This window comes from Mobula birostris, chromosome 9, assembly GCF_030028105.1.
Source record: "Mobula birostris isolate sMobBir1 chromosome 9, sMobBir1.hap1, whole genome shotgun sequence".
NCBI lineage: Eukaryota > Metazoa > Chordata > Chondrichthyes > Myliobatiformes > Myliobatidae > Mobula > Mobula birostris.
Window position 1 is genome coordinate 69944669 of NC_092378.1, and position 24426 is coordinate 69969094.

General features: G+C 43.0%; 1 protein-coding gene and 1 long non-coding RNA gene across 2 annotated transcripts in view; one reads left to right on the forward strand and one right to left on the reverse strand.

Moving 5' to 3' along the window:
* ppm1h (protein phosphatase, Mg2+/Mn2+ dependent, 1H) overlaps positions 1-24426 on the forward strand; it is a 237750-nt gene that overhangs the window by 109265 nt on the left and 104059 nt on the right. The window contains exons 2-4 of the mRNA XM_072268238.1: positions 85-250; positions 8037-8378; positions 16453-16565. Coding sequence (XP_072124339.1) covers positions 85-250; positions 8037-8378; positions 16453-16565 — 621 coding nt within the window. The remainder of the gene's footprint in view (positions 1-84; positions 251-8036; positions 8379-16452; positions 16566-24426) is intronic.
* On the reverse strand, positions 1767-11642 carry LOC140202825 (uncharacterized). Its single transcript, XR_011887195.1, has 3 exons — positions 11569-11642; positions 10273-10452; positions 1767-1871 (listed from the first exon to the last, which is right to left on the reverse strand). It is a non-coding gene; the product is annotated as an uncharacterized lncRNA (long non-coding RNA).

The following is a 24426-nucleotide window of genomic DNA, read 5'->3' on the forward strand; positions in this document are numbered from 1 at the left end:
TCAGTTGGACAAACTGGATGATCAGTGCATCTATCCACTTGTTTTTGTGCACAATTATCTTACGGAACACTTGATGTTTTGCAGGGTGATTAATGCAGGGAAGAGCACGCACAATGAAGATCAGGGTTCCTGTGAGGTGGTGACAGTGAAGAAGAAAGCAAGCGCTGCGATCACACCAAATAAGAATTGTGCAGTCAAAAGGAGGTCTTCGTTACCAAATGGAGAAGGACTACAGCTCAAAGACAACTCAGTAAGTGATGCTTCATTCTACTTTGTGAAAAAATAAAGAATGACCTATAGAGCACAGGAACAGGCCATTCAGCCCTAAATGCTGTGCCTAACCAGTCAAATGCCCAACTGAACTAATGTGGACGGCATGGTAGCATAGTGGTTAGTGCAGTCAGTTTCCAGCCTTTGTCAAGCGTCAGCAATAGTCGATCAGAGCTCAATTCCCACCACTGCCTGTAAAGAGTTTGTATATTTTCCCATGACCGCGTGTGTTTCCCCTGGTTTCCTCCCACATTCCAAAGACAGACTGTCCTGGGTACGCCATGTTGCCGCCGATGCCTGGCGAGACTTGCAGGCTGCTCCCAGCCCAATGCTTGGACTGTGTTGGCTGATGACGCACAACAACGCATTTCACTGTATGTTTCAATGTACATGTGACAAATAAAACTAATCCTTTTACATATTTCTGTCTTGATCTTTTTATCATTATATATAGAATGTGGAACACTGCCCTGCAGCCCACAATACTGTGCCAAACCAATTAAATTAGTAATCAAATGGCCAACTGAACTAACACCTTCTGCCTACACACTGTCCCTGATCCTCCATTTCATGCACCCACTTGTGCCTATGTAAGACGCCTGTACAATACCCCAGTCTGGTCACTTACAGCACCACCCCAGGCAGCGCATTCCACACACTCACCACTCTGTGTAAAACAAAAAGTGAGCTCCACATCCCCTTTGAACTCACCCTTGTCACCTTAAATGCACATCTTCTGCTGTTAGACATTTTAACCCTGGGAGAAAGATGTGCTCTCTGTCTATCTATGCTTCTCATAAACATATAAACCTCCCCTCAGTCTCTGCCACTCCAGAGAAAACAACCCAAGTTTGTCCAGCCTCTCCTTATAGCTCATACCCTCTAATCCAGGCAGCATCCCGACAAACATCTTGTGTGTCCTCTCCAGGGTCTCAATATCCTTCCTATAATAGGGTGAACTGTATGCAATACTCCACATGTGGCCTTACTGGGGTTTTATAAAGCTGTAGCATAATTTCCTGGCTCTTGAAATCAATTTTTCGACTAAGAAAGGCGAGCACGCCACGTGCATCCTTAACCACGCTATCAGAAAGTGTAGCCACTTTCAAGGAGCTATGAATTATCACCTCAAGATCGCTCTGCATATGAACTCTGTTAAGGATCTTATTATTGATGGTGTCCTGCCCCTTTGCATTTGATCTCCCAAGGTGCAACTCTTCACATTTGGCAGGGTTAATCTCCATCTTCCATTTTTCCACTCAAATCTACAACTGACCTGTATCCTGCTGTTTCCTTTGCTTGTCTTCTACACTATCCACACTACCACCAGCCTTTGTAGCATCTACTAACCCACCATCTCCATTTTCATCCAGGGTATATACAACAGATGTCCTAGACCAGTTCTCCGTGAAACACCACTAGGCACAGACCTCCAGCCAGAATAAATCCCATCCACCATTACTTTACCTTCTATGGGCAAGCCAATTCTGATTCCATATGTCCAATAATCTTCTAGATGTACCTCCCATGAGGGACTTTTTGTCAAATGCTTTACGAAATACCAGGGAGAAAACATCCACAGCTCCACCTTCATCACCTCCCTGAAAATGTCAATGAGGTATCATATTTACTCACTCAATCAAGATCCATACTGATAACCCAGAAAGATCTGTAGCACTAAAAACTGATATGAAATAGAAGTGACCCTGAATTTTAAAGTCAAACTTGAGTGCATTCTCATGTGCAATGCAAACTTATTTGCAGCAGCACCCCAACCACAAAGCACCAAATAAGCAGAGTTTCCAAGTAATCTTTAATCATACGTACTTTTTCGAGCCATAGAATGCTACAGCTCAGAACCTGGCCGTTCGGCCCATCTGATCCATACCAAACTGCTGTCCCATTGTCCCGCACCTGGACCATAGCCAATCCATGTCCTTATCCAGACTGCAGTGTTGCAGATGAACCTGTAGGATTCTGAAAGAGGCAGCTGAAGAGATTGTGGAGGCATTAGAAATTACCTTTTCAGAATCACTAGATTCCGGCATGGTTCCGAAGGACTGAAAAATTGCAAATGTCATTCCGTTCTTCAGGAAGGAAAGGAGGTAGAAGAAGGGAAATTATAGACCAGTTAGCCTGATCTCTGTGGTTGGGAAGATATTGGAGTCAATTCTTAAAGATGAGGTCCTTGGGGTACTTGGAGGCACATGATAAAATAAGCCAAATTCAGCATTATAGCTTAAGGGGGAATCTTGCCAGACCAATCTGCTGGAATTCTTTGAGGAACTAACAAGCAGGGAAGACAAAGGTGGATTGGTGGATATTGTGGACTTGGATTCTCAGAAGGCCTCTGACAAGATGCTGCACGTGAGGCTGCTTAACAAAATAAGATCCGATGATATTACAGGAAAGATACCAGCATGGATAGGGCATTGGCTGATTGGCAGGAGACAGAGGATGAGAATAAAGGATGCCTTTTCTAGTTGGTGGCCGGTGACTAGCGGTGTACCACAAGCATCGGTGTTGGAACTGCTTTTTGATTTGTATGTCAATGATTTGGATGACAGAATTAATGGCTATCTGACCAAGTTTGCGGATGATACGAAGATAGGTGGAGGGACAGGTAGTGTTGAGGCAGCAGGGAGGCTGTAGAGGACATTGACAGATTACGAAAATAGGCAAGAAAGAGGCAGATGGAATACAGTGTCGAGAAGTGTATGGTCATGCACTTTGGTAGAAGGAATAAAAACTTCGATTTTTTAATTTTCACCCCGTTTATAAAATAGTCTGAGGTGCAAAGGGTCTTGGGAGTCTTCGTACAGGAGTCACTAAAAGTTAACTTGCAGCTTGAGTCAGTAACGAGCAAGGCAAATGCAATGTTAGCGTTCATTTCGGAACGACTAGAATATAAAAGCAAGGATGTGATGCTGAGGATTTGTAAAGCACTGGTCAGACTGCACTTGGAATACTGTGAGCAGTTTTGGGCCTCTTTATCTTAAAAAAAAAGGATGTGCTGACATTGGAGATGGTTCAGAGGAGATTCACGAGAATGATTCCATGAATGAAAGGGTTGTCATATGAGGAGCGTTTGATAGTTCTGGGCCTGTACTCACTGGAATTTTAAAGAATAGGCAGTGGAGGGGGGATCTCATTGAAACCTATCAATGTTGAAAGCCCTAGACAGAGAGGAGAAGATGTTTGCTATATTGGGGGAGTCTAAGATCAGAGGGCACAGCTTCGGATAGAGGTCCATTTAAAATGGAAATGAGGAATTTCTTTAGCCAGAGGGTGGTGAATCTTGGAATTTGTTGCCACAGTGGGCTTGGAGGTCAGGTCATTGGTTGTATTTAAGGCTGATGTGTTCTTGATTAGTCAGGATGTGAAAGCTTATGTGAGGAAGGCAGGAGAATGGGGTTGAAAGGGAAAATGATCAGCCATGATGAAAAGGTGGAGCAGACTCGATGGGCCACATGGCCTAACTTTTCTCTATCTTATGGTCTTACTTGTTCCACTCCACAGAAAAAAGTGTGATAAGAATTTTTTAAAAAGACTATTTTCAGTGCGAAGTGATCAAAGTGGTCATAATATTGCTAATCTGTAGTGATTAGTGTATGGAATTCTGTTCTCCCTGTAAATGGAAACCGAGTGTAACACGCAGTGCATGATATTGTAGCACATGAACGTTGACATCTACTTCTGAACTTCAATTCAATTGTGTTGAAATGATGACATCACCAAACAATTTCACCAAAGCCCACCCACCACTGCATGTATTTCTGGCACTCACTCTGCTCTGTCCCAGTTATCAGTTCTTTTAAAGCCATCTTCTTTTCTACACTGCAGCTGATTGTCCACACAAGACCATAAGATATAGGAGTAGAATTGGGCCATTCAACCCAGTGAGTTTGCTCTGCCATTTGATTATGGCTGATTTATTATCCGTCTCAACCTCATTCTCCAACCTTCTCCCCATAATCTTTGATGCCTTTACTAATCAAAAAACCTATCAAACTCCAAAGTTCAAAATAAATTTACTGTCAAAGTTTTATACATCACCATATAAAACCCTGAGATTTGTTCCCTTGTGAGCACACTCAATAAATCTATAGAATAATAACCATAACAGAATTAATGAAAGACCACACCAACTTGGGCATTTCACCAGTGTGCAAAAGACCACAAACTGTGCAAATACAAAAAGAAGTATTCATAATAAATGAATAAGCAAATGAGTAATTAAGTAGTAAATGTAGAGAACATAAGATGAAGAGTCCTTGAAAGCCAGCCCATTAGTAATGGGAACAATTCAGTGATGAGGCAAGTGAAGTTATGTGAAGTTATCCCCTTTGGTTCAAGAACCTGATGGTGAGGGGTAGTAATTGTTCCTGATCCTGGTGGTGTGTACCTGATGGTGAGGGGTAGTAATTGTTCCTGATCCTGGTGGTGAGGGGTAGTAACTGTTTCTGAACCTGGTGGTGTGTACCTGATGGTGAGGGGTAGTAACTGTTCCTGAACCTGGTGGTGTGTACCTGATGGTGAGGGGTAGTAATTGTTCCTGAACCTGGTGGTGTGTACCTGATGGTGAGGGGTAGTAACTGTTCCTGAACTTGGTGGTGTGTACCTGATGGTGAGGGGTAGTAACTGTTCCTGAACCTGATGGTGAGGGGTAGTAACTGTTCCTGATCCTGGTGGTGTGTGCCTGTTGGTGAGGGGTAGTAACTGTTCCTGAACCTGGTGGTTTGAACCTCATTGTGAGGGGTAGTAATTGTTCCTGAACCTGGTGGTGTGTACCTGATGGTGAGGGGTAGTAACTGTTCCTGAACCTGGTGGTGATGGGTAGTAATTGTTCCTGAACCTGGTGGTGTGTACCTGATGGTGAGGGGTAGTAACTGTTCCTGAACCTGGTGGTGTGTACCTGATTGTGAGGGGTAGTAATTGTTCCTGAACCTGGAGTTGTGTACCCGCTGGTGAGGGGTAGTAAATGTTCCTGAACCTGGTGGTGAGGGGTAGTAACTGTTCCTGAACCTGAGGGGTAGTAATTGTTCCTGAACCTGGTGGTGTGTACTACCTTCCTGATGGCACCAGTGAGAAGTGAGCGTGATCTGGGCGGTGCGGATCCCTGATGATGGATGCTGTTGTTTCCCTGCGACGGAGTTTCATGTAGATATGTTCAATGGTGGGGAGGGCTTCACCCATGACGGACTGGGCAGTATCCATTTTTTTTGCAGGATTTTCCATTTAAGGGTATTGGTGTCCACTGTAAATATACCCAATGACTTGGCCTCTACAGCCGTCTGTGGCAATGCATTCTACAGATTCGCTACCCTCTGGCTAAAGGGTATCTTTCCAAGCTTGTCGAGTGTAGCAATCAAACCCACTTCCACCACCATGCAGATGCTTACTGTAACACACAGAACTGGCTAGAGGAAACCCTGCCTATTGTGGACAGAACGAAGGTGCTTGGCAAAGCTTCCCCCAGTCTGTGTGGGGTCTCACCCTGGTAGGGAGGCCACACCGAGGACACCAGGTACATTAGATGACCCTGGCAGACCTGCAGGTGAAGTGTCGCCTCACCTGGAAGGACTGTTTGGGGCCCTGAATGGAGGTGAGGGAGGAGGTGTAGGGGCAGGTGTAGCACTTGTTCCGCTTGCAGGAGGGAGATTAGTGGGGAGGGACTAATCAGTGAAATCACAATTGGTGCAAGATGCCCTTCCAGGCCAGTATTACTGAGACCAGTCTCTTTGGAGCAGAATGAGGATATTCAGAAAATAACAATTCAGAGCTCACGTTCACACACACTTGTGGTAAGCAAGCACAGTGATTGTGTGACCACTGGGGACTCGTGGGAGCACTGATTACAAATCTGTTCTTCCTCGTTGACTTGGTGGTGAGGCGGGCTCAGAATCATAGCAGAGTGATAGAAAGCTACAGCACAGAAGCAGGCTCTTCGGCCCATCCAGTCTGTGCTGAATCATTTAAACTGTCTAGTCCCATCGACCTGCACCCAGACCATAGCTCTCCATACCCTTCCCATCCATGTACCTATTCCAACTTCTCTTGAACATTGAAATCAAAATCACATCCACCACTTGTGCACTGGCAGCTCATTCACACTCTCCCCATTCTCTGAGTGAAGAATTTTTCCCTCAACCATTTCACCTTTCACCTTTAACCCATGACCTCTAGTTATTGTCTCAACTTATTAAAATAAATAATGGGCATTGTAGGCGCCGGTAATCTGGGAACCAGTGATCCAGAACTTCAGTGCTGTGCAAGGTGAGGAGAAAGTAACTAAGAATCTGTGATCCATGACTACAACTGTCCTTCTACTTCTCTGAAATTGTAACAGCCTCTGAGGCAGCTAGTGGCCTCTTGATTATATGAAACTTTATTTTTTTAATTTTATTTAGAGGTTCAGCACAGTAACAGGCTCTTCCAGACCAATGAGCCCACACCACCCAGTTTACACCCCTGTGACAATTAACCTTCTAACCTGGGGATGGCATGGTAATGCAGCAGTTAGCTCACAGTGTGCATGATGTGGGTGCAATTCCCACTGCTGTCTGTACGTTCTCCCTGTGACCACATGGGTTCCCTCCGGACGCTCCGGTTTCCTCCCACATTCCAAGAGGTAAATAGGTTAATTGGTCACATGGGCAGCTCAAGCTCATTGGACTAGAATGTAAGTAACCGAGGAGATGACTTGGAAGCCACAACAGTCTGTGGCAACGTATTCCACCGATTCACCAGCTCTGGCTAAAGAAATTCCTCCTTAGCTCTGTTGTAAAGGGCCATCCTTCTATGCAGCACGAATTGATTAAGGGAAAGCTACAGGGGAAGTTAATAGCCAACATGTTGCAAGTTATTGGGTACATTTAAAGTGTAGATTGATAGGTTGTTGATTAGTGAGGTTACGGGGAGAAGGCAGGAAGAGGGGGTTGAGGGGTTAATAAATCATGTTGGAATGGCAGAGAAGGCTTGATGGAGCAAGTGGCCTAATTCTGCTCCAATGTCTTATGGTCTAAGAGTCAGGTAGGGGAATTAACACTGCCAAAGTGATGGCTTAGTCATGCATGGGGTGAAGCGCATTTTCCTGTGTTGATCAAATGATTCTATCTTTGTAAGAATCGGCTGTCAATTGAAGAAACGGTTCAGTGCGTTCTGCAGCAATGCAAGTCCCGCGAGACAGTATCAGTCATAGGTGGTGTCACTGAAGATATTCAGAGCGTGTGAGGTTTTTTCCTGAACTCTGCTTGTAAGCCGTGGAACTCAATACCGATATCTACAGTAGCGTGGCTGTTGGCACGACGATATTTCAGCTCAGGGTGTCGGAGCGCAGAGTTCAATTCCGGCCCCTTTGTAAGGGCCCAGAGCCTGTACGTTCTCCCCTCAGAATGAGTTGGTTTTCTCATGGTGCTCCAGTTTTCTCCCACGGTCCAAAAACTTAACGGGTAGGTTAATTAGTCATTGTAAACTATCCCGTGATTAGGCTAGGCTAATCGGGGGTTGCTTAACGCGTGGCTCAAAGGGCCAGAAGGGCCTAATCGCATTGTATCTCGATAAATAAATAAAGCTACAAGGGAGGCAAACGGTTGACACTTTTAAACATCAACTCACAACCTGTTTATTTAACTTTGCTTTTAACTAATGTCATTTTGTCTTTTTTCATGTTTACACGTTATCCCATTCTAAAGTGCTTTGAACTACATCGTCTGCGTGAGGAGTGCTTTATAAATCAGTTTATTGTTATCATTTCCTTTCTACAGGAGTCAGAGGGGGTAACGTTTAACTACTGGGCACTTTTTGATGGGCATGCAGGAGCTGGTGCTGCCATCGTGGCCTCCAAGCTCCTCCAGCACAAGATAGCAGAGCATCTGCAGGAGGTGACCGGCGTGCTGCGCAACACAGCGGTCCTGCCCCCGACCTGCCTCACCGATGAGCCCGAAGTGGTGAGCCACGCAAGGACGTTAACCAGGGCCGCCTCACTGCGTGGCTCAATGGGGACCCCGGGGTCACCAAACAGCCCTCCGACACGCTTCTTTATCGAGAAGAAAATTGCACACGAGGGCTTGGTTATCGGAGCAATTGAAAATGCTTTTAAAGAAATGGTGAGTGGTTTAATGGTGACCATTTAATATAAGTTTTACAAAGCGCCTTCAATATAGACAACAATTTCCATTGATATTGCTTTGCTGTAAGTTGGGATGAATTTTAACATCCTTTGTATTTTTTGGGTGTAAGAGCCTGGACATCAGATTAATTGGCATAAACACGAGATTCTGCAGATGCTGGAAATCTTGAGCAACACACATGAAACGCTGGAGGGAGTCAGCAAGTCAGGTAGCTGTTCGGAGGGGACGTTTCGGGTCAGGACACTTCATCAGAACTAAGGCATATTTAATAGGCTTTCTTATCTCGGTTCCTTGAGGTTGTTATAGCCGGGGATGGTAATGGGGACAAACTCCCACTACCTATTAAATGCTCCCAATGCTGTGTGTTTCAAATTGCCTCTGACAACCAAGTCCAGCTCCTGGCCTTCACGTATAGCTTAGCTAGTAAGCCCAGCCAAACCATTTCTGCTGACAGGAGAAGGGGCAAAGGCGGGTTACTGACACCTAAAAACCAGTCGCTTCAGGCAGATGGGGCTCGTCAGCCATGGTTGGCAGCTCGTCTCGGAGAAAGAAAATTCTGATCTCAAACCTCCGCTGCCTTGTGGCTTTAAATAGTCAAGGGGAAGGTTGAGTAAATGGGAGTGAACCTGAGGGAAAATCCAGAGCTGGAGTCACTAAGGTGCTCCTAGATTGAGTTCAGCACTGACTGGCAACTCCTACCACGCTGCTAGTGCCAGATTATATCAATCTCTGCTGTTCCTGTGGATTCATCAGCTACAGTGACGCTAGTTTGTCAACCCTGTACAATTTTCTCTATTTCCAGAAACATTTGGTTGAAGTTATTGCTGTACAAGGGGGTTACTGAAAGCAAAGGTCTACAAACTTTTTCCAACAATACATGTAATATTAGATCATTTTTCTCAATAAACAAATGAATAAGTATAATGTTTTTTGTGCTATTTAGTTAATTGGGTTCTCTTTATCTAGTTTTAGGACTTGTGTGATGATCTGATCACATTTTAGGTCGTATTTATGCAGAGATAGAGAAAATTCTACAGAGTTCACAAACTTCCGAGCACCACTGTATGTGGAGAAGGGGAGCTTGCTGTCCATATCGTACTGCCCTGGCTTGTGTATCACGTAGACAGCTGGGACGCAATAACCCTAGAGGCCCAGTAAATTCTCATCTCATTCATGGATTGAACGTAAAGCCAACCTAAATTGAGGAAATTGTATTGGTGATCACGTCCAGGTAACGGGGTGCTTATAAGACCATAAGGTATAGGAGCAGAAGTGAGCCATTCAGCCCATCGAGTCTGGAGGTTAGCCCGTGTATGTCCATGTGCGATTCTGTTTAGCATTCCATTGAGGACATTCTCAAGAGGCTCCGTCTGTTACAAAGGTCCTTCACCAGCTGGGACATGCCTTTTTTTCATTATTATAATCAAGGAGGTAATACAAGGGCCTGAACACCCACACTCAGTGATTCAGACATAGCTCTCCTCCCCCCCCATAACCCACCCACGTTGTCATTTGGTTTCTGAACAGAATCAGACCGGGTTTATTATCACTGGTTATGTCATGAAACTTGTTGCTTTGCAACAGCAGTACAGTACAATACATCATAAAAATCCATAACTTACAATAAGTAATATATATAAAAATTAAATTAAATACATCGTGCTAAAAGAGCAAAAAAAAAGTGAGGTAGTGTTCATGAGTTCATTGTCCATTCAGAAATCTGATGGTGGAGGGGAAGAAACTGTTCCTGAAACATTAAGTGTATGTCTTCAAGCTCTGGCACCTCCTCCCTAATTGCACCAAGGAGAAGAGGGCATGTCCTGGGAGTTGGGAGTCATTAATGATGGATGCCAGCTTTCTGAGGCCTTACCTTTTGAAGGTGTCCTCGATGCTGGGGAGACTAGTGACCGTGACGGAGCTGGTGGAGTTTACAACTTTCTGCCTCTTTTTCCGATCCTGTGCAGTGGTCCCTCCATACCAGACGGTGAATGCTTTCCACAGTTCATACTTTCAAAAGCACTTTCTCCTGAATAAATGCAGGCTGGTCTGTCTGGAAAGATTGCTTTACTGTTAATTCAAATCTTGCTGGACTTTCTTGTAATCGTGAATGAAATAAATTGATTACAGCCAACTGGGGACCAGTATAAAATGTGGCTCCCGTTCCTCTTTAATGCTATTAATCAGCAAGGTATGGTGATTTTGTGCATATCTGAGGCAGTCCTTTTTAAATTCATTGCTGAAGCTGTACGTTATGCTAATTCTGATTTATGAATTGAAATTACACCATCTTAAATTGTGAACTCATTTATAAGATTAGTTCACATCAGCCTGTCTCTGTGACTCTGAGTGGGTAAAATTCTGAATATACATCTCATAATTTACTGAAGAGAGAGTAAGAATCCAGAAAATGAACTCTGCTGCTCCAAAACCAGGATTAAGGAAAAGCACAATCTGGCACGAAGGCCCCATCCCAAATTCCATTGTTGAGAAATGTAACTATTTGTTAAACCAAATGAAACCATCTCTCTTCCTTCAGCAGATTCCTGGTTGCACTTAGCAAGGCTGGAATGTCCACAAAGGTAATGCTGGCCTTAAGACAGGGGAGCAGAATTAGACCACTTGGCCCTTCAAGTTTTCTCTGCCATTCAGTCATGGCTGATTTTTTTTCCCCCTTTAGACTTCATTCTCCTGCCTTCTCCCCATAACCTTTGTCACCCTTATTAATCAAGAACCTATCAAACTCTGTTTTAAATATATCCAATGACTTGGCATCTACAGCCATCTGTGACAATGAATTCACCACCCCCTGGCTGGAGAGATTCTACCTCATCTCTGTTTTAAAGGGATATCCTTCTGTTCTGAGGCTGGACCTTCTAATGCTGAGAGGCCTAGTGTATCAGTGGGTGAAAGGGGATAGGACAGGTGAATGTCTTTGCAAGTAATGCTGCTCATTAAAAGTGGACTTCCCTTACAGCAGCTGCGATGTGGAGTAATTTAAAACCATAGAACCAAACAGGGTACAAAAGATGAGAGTGAGAGTAATGGAATTATGGTTCTAATTGAGCTTTCATTATCTGTGGATTGATGATGAGATGCCAGAATAGCACCAGAACACTCCAAGCACTTATGCAGGGCAAAGATTCATGAATGTGTGGTTGATAATTACCTTGACTTCAGCTCATGGGTAGAAATAGCTTGGCCGTCACCTCCCTGTGCCTTTATTGTCTGACAAGCCCAGTTGTTTCACTGTTGAGAGGAAGGCAAAATGAGAGACGAGCTATTCTCTGATGAATGTTCTATGAAGAATACTCCATCTCAAATCACACTGTGCTTATCTCCTGTGTATACCTCACCCTGTTAAGACCACTTCTTCATCCGTCCCATTCCTCCTAGTGCTTTTCCCAAGGTATTGTTCTCCTGCTCTTCTTGGACTTTGCACTGTGACTCTTCATTTTCAATGACTTCACTCTATTTGACATTTCTGGTGCTCCCTTATCTAAAGTCAATGTTCTTGTCTTCCCCAATCTTCTCCAGCCATGTAAAAAAAAAACCTCTTGCCCTTGTTCTAGTCGAGCAATTTAGTCAGAGAAGTACAACACAGAAACAGGCCCTTTGGCCCATCTAGTTCATGACGAAACCATTTGAACTGCCTACTCCCATCAAATTGCACTGACTGACCCACAGCTCTCCATACCCCTGCCATTCAAGTACCTATCCAAACTTCTCTTAACCATTGAAATTGAGCTCGCAGGCACCACCTGTGCTGGCAGATCATTCCACACTCTCGACACTCTGAGTGAAGAAGTTTCCCCTGCTGTTCCCCTTAAACCTTTTACCTTTCACCCTTAACCCATGACCTCTGGTTGTTGTCCCACCCAACCTCAGTGGAAAAAGCCTGCTTGCATCTACCCTATCCTTACCCCTTATAATTTTTTACACCTCTATCAAAAATCCTCTCAATCTTCTATGTTCTAAAGAATACAGTCCTAACCTATTCAATCATTCCTTGTATCCCAGGTCCTCCAGACCTGGCAACATCCTTGTAAATTTTCTCCAACTCTTTCAGTGTTATTTTACATCTTTCCTATAGGCAGATGACCAAAACTGCAGACAATACTCCAAATTTGACTCCATCAGTTCCCATTACTTCCTTCCTCTCCTGACCTCAATACCTGCCTTCCAATCCTAGGCCAGATGCAGTTTCCTTCAATACCTCATTGGGAATTGAGAAGCCACCTCCACCACAAATTCTACCTCCCTCCCCACGATATCAGGCTGAATCAACACTCTTTAATCAAACCCAGTGCAACTTTCAGAACCCGTAACTTCTATGTTGCTTTTTCCTCAATACTGTCTATATCAGTCCTTTAACCAGTGGTGAATCTGTGGAATTCATTGGCACAGACTGCTTGGAGGCCAAGTCACTGGGTATATTTAAAGCAGAGGTTGATAGGTTCCTGATTTTTAAGGGTGTCAAAGGTCACAGGGAGAAGGCAGGAGAATGAGTTTGAGGGGGAAATGAATCAGCCATGATCGAATGGCCGAGCAGACTCGATGGGCTAAATGGCGTCATTCTCTTCCTATGTCTTATGGTGTTACCCTGAGATAAAACCTTAAGATGTAGGAACAGAATTAGGCCATCAAGTCTGCTCCACTATTCAATCATTACTAAGTTTTCTTTTCAACCCCATTCTCCAGCCTTTCCCCATAACTCTTAGCCCTCTTACCGGTGAAGGACCTATCAGTATCTGCCTGATATACATCAAATGGCTTGGCTCTACTGCCCTCCACGGCAACAGACTCCCCACCCCTTGGCTGGAGAAATTACTGCTCATCTCAGTGCGAAAGGGACGTCCCTTTATCCTAAGGCTATGCCCTCAGATCCCATTGATATCTGCATTCACATTCGTCACATGATGCCAAATGCTAGAGTATTGATCAGGATGGAAAGAGGCTTCAGGGGGATGGAGAGAAGCTGGATAACTGTCTAACAATATGGCAGATAAAGAAAGTGTGGAAAATTGGGAGGTTATCTGTCTGTAACAAAAAGAAGAGAGCTGATTCTGTTATAAAGGATGAAGGATCAACTTAATTTGCCATATATAGGTACATGTATTAGGAATTTGCTGTGGTGTGTTGGCATGACCTGCAACAGAAAACAACAACATTCAACAGTCGTAAAGAATTATAGAAAACAAAGTTAGGGGTTAAAGTACAGATATTGAATAAACTGTGCACAAATACATAAATACCAGCATGTACTTGCATTGTAAACAGCATTATAAAAAGTGGTTTAAAGTGCTTACAGTGCAGTCATTGGGGGGGACGACAGGAAGGTGAGGGCTAACTAGAATGGTTGATCAGACTAACTCTCTGAGGAAAGAAACTTTTAAGATGGTGTACAGTTTTTGTTTTGATAGCTCTGTAGCATTTTCTGGAAAGGAGCTTTTGGGAAAAGCAGTTTGCAAGGTTAGAAGTGTCCATAGTGATTTTTTTTGCAGCCTACTTCTTTATCCTGGACACATACAAGTCCTGCAGTGATGGTAGACTGCAGACAGTGGCCTTTTCTACTGACCTGACAGTTTACTGTATTTTTCTTGTATTGTGAGAAGATGCTGCACCAAACTAGGCAGTAACGGGTGATATGACGATGCTCTCTATGATGGTAGTGCAGAATTGAACTGTATGTTCTGGGGAAGATGGAATTTTAAAGTCGCAGGAAGTACATCCTCAACCAAGCCTTTTTGTTAATGAAGAAGATATGGTTCTCCCACATGGATCGAAATTGAAATTTGACGTTCAAAGGCCAATGCTATCCTTGTATGCAGGTCACTGAAAGGTAATGTGCATATGCACCAGGCAATCAGGAAAGCACATTTTCTTAATTGCAGGAGGATCTGGACAAAGTGTAGGCAGAAGGGATTAGATTAATTAGGTGCTTCATTAGTTTGGCACAACTTCATGGACCAAAGGACATGTCCCTGTATTGTACTGTTTTATCTTCTATATTCTGGGAAACTCTGGGTCGTTTAGTCTTTCAGTCTCGATGGAGAGTAGAAATCAACTTGCAAAGAGTAATTTAACAGATTATAGAAAGTTCTCTTTCCTCAAAAAAAGAGTGGGAATCAAAACCTAGCATTGAGTCAAGATGCAAAAAAATTTAAGGTACAGGCAGCAGAGTTCATTGGGTATTTATACGACAGGGGAAAATGCTTAAAATACAGAATCATTGAAGTTGATCACAAAGAATATGCCAAGAAGTTAATGATCTGGATAAAATTACACACTGAAGGCTGAAGCAAGCAAATGAGTGACCTTTCATGCCTTGCGTGCTTGTGTTTGATAAACTGCAACGATACTTCTACCCTCAACACCACAAGTAGTTTATCGTCCATTATTTGAACCAATTTTCATGATTTTTGTTGTGTAATTAAACATTAAGGCAATAGTAACGTCATTATTTAGCAATACTAACTCTATAGCCCCTGGGTTGCAATTTGGCTATTAAGAGATGATAAATTGTGCACAGGATCAGCACGTTTCCTTATTAAACTTTTAATGTTTGAACGTAGAACAGTGCCGCACTGAACAGAAACACAGGAGGTTCTCAGATGTTGGAAATCCAGAGCAACACGCACAAAATGCTGGAGGTACTCAGCAGGTCAGGCAGCTTCTATGGAGAGAACACTGGCGTTTCGGGCTGAGTCCTGATGCAGGGTCTTGGATTAAAACATTGACTGTTTATTGCTCCAGAATTTTGTGTGTTACTACAGCACTGAACAGGACATTTTGCCCATGATGTTGTGTCAATCTTTTTGCCAATTTGTACTAAATGTCCTTCTCCTGTGCATCATCTGTATCCCTTCATTCTCTTCATATTCATGTGTCTATCCAAAAGTCTCTTAAACTTCACCAAACTGCCTGCTTCTACTACTACGTCTGGTAACCAACTCAAGCGCCTATCGTTCTCTGTGTTTGAATGAAAAAACCCAGCCCTATGTCATCTTTAAACTCCACCCCCACCCCCAATCTTAAAAGCACATCCTGCGGAATTTGACTTTTCTCACTGGGGGAAAGGTTGTGACTGCCTACCCTATCTATGTCTGTCATGGTGTTTGGTGGACAGATGGATAAAGACATAGAAATTTGGCTTTACCAGCCATTTATTGGATTTTATCAGCAGCTGCATCCATTTCCTACCCATACTATTGAAGTCAATGGAATGCACCCCTTCTTCTCACATGTCCATTACATCCCTCTGGTGCCGCCCTCCTTCCCTTTCTCGTACAGTCCTATCAGGTTTCTCCTTCCTCAGCCATTTACCTCTTTCACTTATCACCTCTCAGCTTCTTATGCCATCACCCTCCCCCACTTAACTATCTTCCCTCTCACCTGCCATAAAGTCTTAGTCATAGAGCACTACATACAGAAGCAAACCCTTCAACCCATCTAATCCACGCTGAACTGTTATTTTGCCTTGTCCCCTGACTCTCACCTGGTTCATTGCCCTCCATACCCCTCGCACTTGTGTACTTATACAAATTTCTCCTAAATGTTGAAATCGAACCCGAATCCACCACTTCTGCCGGCAGCTCATTCCACACTCAAACCACCCTGTGAGTGAAGAAATTCCCCCTCAGGTTCCCTTTAAACCTTTCACCTTTCACCCTTAATCTGTGACCTCTATCTCTACATGGCCCCTTTAGTCATTTTGCCAAAAAAAAATTACTTTTATTTTGTTCTAATTATTTCACCTGCAGCTGGTATTCCTTCCCCTCCCTCACCTTCTTATTCTGGCTTCTTCCCCCTTCCTTTCTAGTCCTCATGAAGGGTCGTGACAGTTTATTCCTCTCCATAGATGTGCCTGAGCTGCTGAGTTCCTCCAGCGTTTTGTGTGGGTTGCTATGGAGTACAGTAAATGGGCCTGCCTTGGAACGTGCATTGGATGTTTGCACCCAGCTCCATAAACTTTAGTCCTCTTAGACAATGCCTCGAGTTCTTATGGGTCCTGAATAACGCTGTTTATGTCTCTATCTTGCTGTGTTTGCAGGACATCCAAATTGAACGAGAGCGAAGCGTGTACAATATCTCGGGTGGCTGCACTTCCTTGGTTGTGGTGTTTCTGATGGGGAAGCTTTATGTTGCCAACGCTGGGGATAGCAGGTAAGATTGCTCTGACCACTAAGAGTAAGTCTGAGGTGGGAATTTCGTGCGAAGACCATATTACCCACTAAAGGCTGTACATTGTATCACACTTGTGACCTGGCTGAAGGTAACCTCGCCCCTGAAGCAGAAGTTATGGATTCATGATGTTCTCCTGAGATTTGAGCAGAACAGTCTCTCCAACGTTTCGGTGTAGTATAAGGGAATGCGGAGAACTTTTGGTGGCACTATCTTTCCAGTGAACCCTCATGGGTGGCATGGTAGCCCAGAGGTTAGCACATTCGCTTTATGGTGCCTGCGATCGGTGTTCGATTCCTGCTGCTGTCGGTAAGGAGTTTCTACGTTCTCCCCTTGACCTCCGGGTTTTCTCCCACGTTCCAGAGATGTACAGTTAGGGTCAGTAATTTGTGGGATTGCCATTTTAGCTCCAGAGTGCTGTCCCCGTGTTCATCGTTGATTCAAAGCAACCCATCACTGTATGTTTCAATGTTTCAATGCACATGTGACAAATAAGGGTCATCTCTCTTTACTCTCTAATCAACATCCAATCTACTTCTAGCCCCACCAATGGATGTTAAAAAAAATCTCAAGTCTCTCAATTGAATTAGGATGGGAGAATTATTCCTCATGTCCTGGTCAATGTTATCTCTCACTCATCATTAGTAAAAATGATCGTATGGTCTGCAACTGTTCATGGCAGATTATGGTGTATGAATTTAGCTGCTAAGTTTCTCACATTACAACAGGGACTGTACTTCAGAAGTACTTTGCTGACCACAAATGCATTGGAGCAATCTGAAAGGATATGTAAGGTTTTAGAAGAATATGAGCAGCAGGAGTAGGTCTTGAAGCCTGCACCATCGTTCATTAAAGAGTAGACCTTTGAGTCTTTTCCATTGTTCATCAAGATCATGGCTGATCTTCTACTCCAGCTCCACTTTCCTGCATAGTTTCCAAATCCCTGGATTCCCTCAGTGTCTATCAACCACACAAGAGATTCTGCAAATGGTAGGGTAGAGATGCACTGCCTCAAATGAAGAACTTCCTCATTATTTAGATTAGATTTTTTAGAGTCCTCGTTTGTTGTCATTTAGAAATGCATGCATGCATTAACAAATGATACAATGTTCCTCCAGAGTGATATCACAAAAAAAAGGACAAACCAAAGACTAACACTGACAAGACCACATAATTATAGCATATAGTTACAGCAGTGTAAAGCAATACCATAATTTGATAAAGAGCAGACCATGGGAACGGTTTTAAAAAAAAGCCTCAAAGTTCCGATCGACTCCCGATAGTCCCCAATAGCAGGAGGCAGAAGGGAGAAACTCTCTCTGCCATAAACCTCCAGGCACCAACAACTGTCGATGCATTGGAAGCACCCAACCATAGCCGACTCTGAGTCCGTCCGGAAACTTCGAGCCTCCGACCAGCCCTTCCGACACTGAGCGCCATCTCTGCCGAGCACTTTGACCCCGCCCCGGCCGCCAAGCAACAAGCAAAACTGAGGATTCGGGGCCTTCCCCTCCGAACATTCTGGATCACACAGTAACAGTGGCAGTGAAAAAGGCATTTCAGAAGTTTCTCCAGATGTTCCTCCGTTCTCTCACGGCTGTCTCCATCAAATCAGGATTGTGCACGGCACCCTACTTGACAGATTACAGGTATCATTCACCGGAGTGGCCGCGCAAGTGACCTGCCCTCATTTATTCTAAGACTGTAACTCCTGGTTGTACATTTTCCAATGAGTGAAACATCCAATCTATTGATCCCCGTAAGAACTTTGTCAATTTCAATGAAGTCACATGGTCTGAAATGTTAATCTACTTATTCCCTTTAGTTTAGCTTTCCCATTTGGATTTGAACGGATAAATGTTATGATGCTGGTTTTTGCCTAGCCTACCAGTCCTGTAAACTGATGGAATTGGTTTACACCCTTTCCAATATTTCTATATTTAGAGATTGTATTAACTTTTTTATCTTTCACATGCCCATTGAAGCATGCAGTGAAATGCATTATTTGCATTAACAATACAGGCCAAATATGTGCTGGGGGCAGCCCACAAGTGTCACCAAGTTTCCATGGCAACATAGCATGCCCACAACTTACTAACCCTAACTAGACAGTCTTTGTGGAATGTGGGAGGAAATTGGAACACTCAGGGGAAACCCACACAGTCACAGGGAGAGCGTAGTCTCAGGGGACCAATGAATTCCACGCGGTCACGGGATTGGCGTACAAGTTCCTCACAGACAGCGGCGGGAATTGAGCCTCGATCTACTGATTGCTGTTGCCACAAAGCATTACACTAGCCACTATGTTCCCATGCCACCACATTTGTTGACTTCAGTGAACGGGCGTAAAATCCTTTTCCACCTAAATGTGGCAACTTGGGAGAATGGGTGACTACTGTTTTGTGTTTTTCTATATTCTATAGTCATGGATTCCCCAGGAAGTAATTACACAAGAAACAAAAGACAACATTAAAGAAGTTATAAAGAACTGAGTTAGATCTTCAACTGTCCTTATCTGCTGCTATTTCACACCAAATATCTGACGTTTAATTTTTGACTTTTAGACACACTATCAATATCCTCCCCTTGTATGTATCATAGTTCAGAATTATAATTGTGTTTTGAAAAACATATCACTATTTTTATTTACCATATCAGTTTAGACCTGCTTGTAGATGCTGGGCTTAATATTAACTTTGCACAATGAAGAAAGACGAGAGTGATAAGCTGACAGGTTGTTTTACTGTTTTTATTAAAGTCAAAGGCAGAGGTATAAAATGGGCAGCAACTCCCCATCTCTTATTTTACACTGCACACAGAGTAAGCATGACCCCCAATGTGTGCAGAAGTTCAATAAATCTAGTGAATTTGTTGCCTAGATAAATTTCATTACTTTAAATGTCAGCTCTTGGCTTAATTATTTATAGTGGCAATGAATTGTGACTCTGTAAACAGGAGGGGTTTGTCAAAGCCTTTCCTGTGCCCGATAATGACATCTTTGCATCTGTGAGTAACTTGGTGTGAATTATATTGTACTACCTCTTCCCTCTTGCTTTAATGTCAACTTAACGGCACAAGTACATAAATTATTGGTTTAAGGAATGATTTTATATTTGCAGAGCTCTGTGTACCTTGCATCCCAGAAGCAAGAGGTTATGAAAAGGCAGTTCTGTGACTGTCAGGGGATGTCTTGCTGTGTGAACCATTGGAATGCAGCTTTAATGGGGAATCTCTTTAAACTGCAACTCAAGACTAATGGTGTAGTCATGCTTAATAGCATTATTTACAGTCCAGTTTCGAGGTCTGGGTGGAAAAAAAACTGGTAAAAGAGTTCTGTGAATGATACTAACTGTTAACTCTTGGTAGGTACATTTGAATCCACTCCACCATTTTAATCCGCTACTGTTCTTGGGCTTCATTCCATTCTCCTACCTTTTTCCCCAACCTTGACAACCCTACTGCAATTCTTTGAGGAAATTTCAAGGAGGGTAGACAAAGGAGATGTAGTAGATGTGGTGTACTTGGATTTTCAGAAGGCCTTTGACAAGGTACCGCACATGAGGCTGCTTAGCAAGATAAGAGCCCATGGAATTACAGGGGAGTTACTAGCATGGATGGAGCATTGACTTGTCAGCAGAAAACGGAGAGTGGGAATAAAGGGATCCTATTCTGGCTGGCTGCCGGTTACCAGTAGAGTTCCACAGGGGTCGGTGTTGAGACCGCTGCTTTTGACGATGTATGTCAATGATTTGGACTACAGTATTAAGGGATTTGTGGTTAAATTTGCCAATGATACTAAGGTGAAGAGTGGGTAGTGTTGAGGAAACAGAGGGTCTGCAGAGACACTTAGATAGTGTAGGGGAATGGGCAAAGAAGTGGCAAATGAAATACAATGTTGGAAAGTGTATGGTCTTGCACTTTGGTGGAAGAAATAAATGGGCAGACTATTATTTAGATGGGGAGGAAATTCAAAATGCAGAGATGCAAAGGGACTTGGGAGTCCTTGTGCAAGATATCCTAAAGGTTAACCTCCAGGTTGAGTCGGTTGTGAAGAAGGCGAATGCAACATTGGCATCCATTTCTAGGGGTATAGAATGTAAGAGAACGGGATGTGATGTTGAGGCTGTATAAGGACTCTTGAGACCACACTTGGAGTATTGTGTGCAGTTTTGGGCTCCTTATTTTAGAAAGGATATACTGACATTGGAGAGGGTTCAGAGAAGATTCACGAGAATGATTCCAGAAATAAGAGGGTTACCGTGTGAGAAATGTCTGGCAGATCTTCCCTGGAGTTCAGGAGAATGCGGGGGGATCTCATAGAAACATTCCAAATGTTAAAAGGCCTGAACAGATTAGATATGGCAAAGTTATTTCCCATGATAGGGGATTCTAGGACAAGAGGGCATGACTTCAGTATTGAAGGACGTCCTTTTAGAACTGAGATGCAGAGAAATTACTTTAGTCAGAGGGTAGTAAATCTGTGGAATTTGTTACCACAGGTGGCTGTGGAGGCCAAATCATTGGGTGTATTTAAGGAAGAAATAGATAGGTTCTTGATTAGCCAGGGCATCAAAGGGTATGGGGTGAAAGCAGGGGAGTGGGGATAACTGGATGAAGTGGATCAACCCATGATTGAATAGCGGAGCAGACTCAATGGGCCAAATGGCCTACTTCTGCTCCTAAATCTTATGGTCTTATTGCCTTGAAGAAAGTTGATTCTTGACAGAAGAAATTCTTTGTACTCTCATTGGTACACAAAGTCATCTACTAATAATAAGCTGTGTCCAAAGTGAATGGAACTTACTTACCTGATTTACAATAAGTTTTACCCAATTACTTAATTAATATTTCTTTGTAATAAAGTGCTTCCCATGACAGCTTACAATGACGCCTGTGTTTGTGTGGTGTACAGATTGAGATATGTGACTTTAGATTAGTAAATATTACTGTCACACGTACTGAGATACAGTAAAAAGCTTTGTCTGCCATCCAAACAGGTCATTTCATCACATCAGTGTCTTGAGGTTGTTCAAGGGAAAGCAATAACAGAATGCAGAATAAAGTGTCACAGAGAAAGTGCAGGTGGACAACAAGGTACAAGATCATAATTCAGGCTTCTGTAACTTCTGTCTGATGGGAGGGGAAGAGAAGAGAGAATGACTTTCTATTCTCAACATTTGAACTGTTAATTCAGTGAATAGTTGAGGCCCCAATACAGATCCTGTGAAACATCTCTTGACATAACCTGCTAATTTGAGTGCGTGTCTTCACTCTGTAACCTCTGCTGCTCAGTGAATTTTTGGATCAGGTCTTTAAATTTTCCTTTCATTCCCAAGCTTAAACTTTAGCCAGCAGTCTCCTATGAGTGACTTTATGGAGTGTTTTATGGGATTCATAATAATTGCATCCAAAAACATTCCACTACTGGTGACTTTGCTGACCGCTTCGAAAAATTAATTCAGCCTTGTCACCCTTGGTCTACCCCATGTTCTCTGAGGTGCTTTGTCAGCAAGCACATGAATGTTTCCACTAATTTGTGAATATTCAGGTTCACAGTCAAGATAAGTTGACAGAGACAGTGCGCAGACATGGTGCAGTCACCTAGGCTGAACACAGCCCTTGAAAGTCTAACTCTTGTACAAACTTTCTGTTCAAGCCTGGGAACCAAGGTCACTGAGCAGACCATCACATTGTAAAGATACATTAAAAGGACTCGAGGACAGCACTTACTATTGGACAGTTATTTTACTCATTCTCAAGTATTATTGGTCTTTAACACGTAGATTTAATTGGTTATTAATACCTGAAATATGTATTATGGTTGTTACTTAAATACGCAAACGATGGGATTCAGGAGTACACAATGTTTCTATTGGATTGATAGTTGTATACAACTGGTCAATTTCTGTATAAGAAAGGCATTTCTTTGTTCAAACTTCAGAACAGTGTGGGTGACGGGGGCTGGGGCTGTTCTCCTTGTGCACAAGTAAAAGTGTGATTGAGTGTGAGTTGTCAGAGTCCATTTCATCGGCAATGACAATACTTGGTCAGTTTTAGTATTGAATTATAAATGAATGAGAACAATTTATTCACACCTGTAAGCCCGAAAGTTCAAAGCCTAATTCTAGGAAATGTACAACATTCTTTTAGGGTATGGATGTCATTGGAAAGGGCGTTGCTAACTGGCTCTGCCAACATGGTGGTGAGCCATCTTCTTGCGACAGGCCTGGTGAAGGAACCTCACAATGCCATTGAGAAAAGTGATCCAATAAAGTCGACTTTATTGTCATCTGCACAATATATGCACGCACAGTTCAGCAGCTTCACAGGCACATAGCATCATATAAGCAGCATTCACAAGAAAACTATAAATTAAACATGAATTATATGAATTTTACAAGAAAAACCACATTCAGAATAAAAGTGTCCAATTTTGCTAAATAATCCGTGGTTTCAAAGTACATTTTATTATCAAAGTATGTATGCAATATACTGTTGCTAAACTGTAGTGATTAGGATTTTGCCAGTTGGTTCAGTAACGTAATTGGTTGAATAGAAGCACTGTTCTCTCTAAGCTGCATGGGTGCGCGGCCCTGCAGTAACTGAAATGCTACCGCGCACATAGTCTTTGTTACTGCACAGCTGGAATGTTCTTTTATATAATGTTAATATAATTTTGAAATTATGCTAATATAAATTAGAAATCTGTTAATATAATTGCAAAATTTCCTGTTATTAATTGTGTTAATGAATAGAATCCATAAATTTTCTAAATAACAAACGTACCAAAACCTTTACTTTAAAGCATTTTAGAACTTCAATATATTTACATTGTCAGTATTTTAAGTTCCAACACTGTTACAAATTGTAACAATAAACACAGAATGGATGTCGGTAGCTCATTGTTAATAAACTGCTGGCCCATTGAATGCCAACGCTGTCTAGTCCAAACATTTTATTTTTGCCATTGTGCTCGTCAGTTGTTTTGACTGCCTGACATCATTTACTTGTGTTTTGAGTTGTGGTTTGTGGTTATTTGATGTAAAACAAAATTACATAAAAACGACATTTAAAGTACCTTACAATTTTCAGGTCGTGTAAAAAATTTCCTGCTCAAAGCCTTGATTGGTCTGCACAGCTATATATAAAAAAAATTAGAGTGACTGTTGAATAGAAGTAGCTGTTCTTGAACATGGTGGGCTAGGACTTCAGGTTTCTGTACTTCCTACCCGATGGTGAAACTGCAAGAAGTTGGCATGGTCTGGATGGTGGAGATCTTTGATAGACATTGTCTTCCTGAGGCAATGCCTCCTGTAGATGGTGGAGCAGGATATGCCTGTGATCTGTCCACTGCTCTCTGTAGCTTCTTGCATCCCGTGCAGACAAAATTTTCAGCAGGTCGCTGTGATTTGGAAAGCATTGAGCAACGAGGTGCTGAGGAGATCTGTATGAATGGGCAGGGCGGTAGGGGAGGCAAGCCATACTTCAAGTATCTCAGTTTTCACTCTTTCTCCCTTCAGTTCCAAAAATGGCAATTACGGCTTGGGGCATCGGAGTTTGGAGTTCAACTCCGGCATCCTCTGTGAGGAGTCTCTGTACACACTGTCCATAGAATGTGTTAGTTTTCCTGGGTGCTCTGGTTTCCCCCCACAGCCCACAGTCATTGTAAATTGTCCCGTGATTAGGTTAGGGTTAAGTTGGAGATGGTGGGCTTTGCTGGGACAGTATGGCTTGAGGGGCCGAAAGGACCTACTGTGGCGCTGTATCGTTAAATAAACTTGGGCAGCAATACGAGTACAGAAGAGCCACGAAGGATTGTTGCAGCTCTATAAAACTCCAGTTC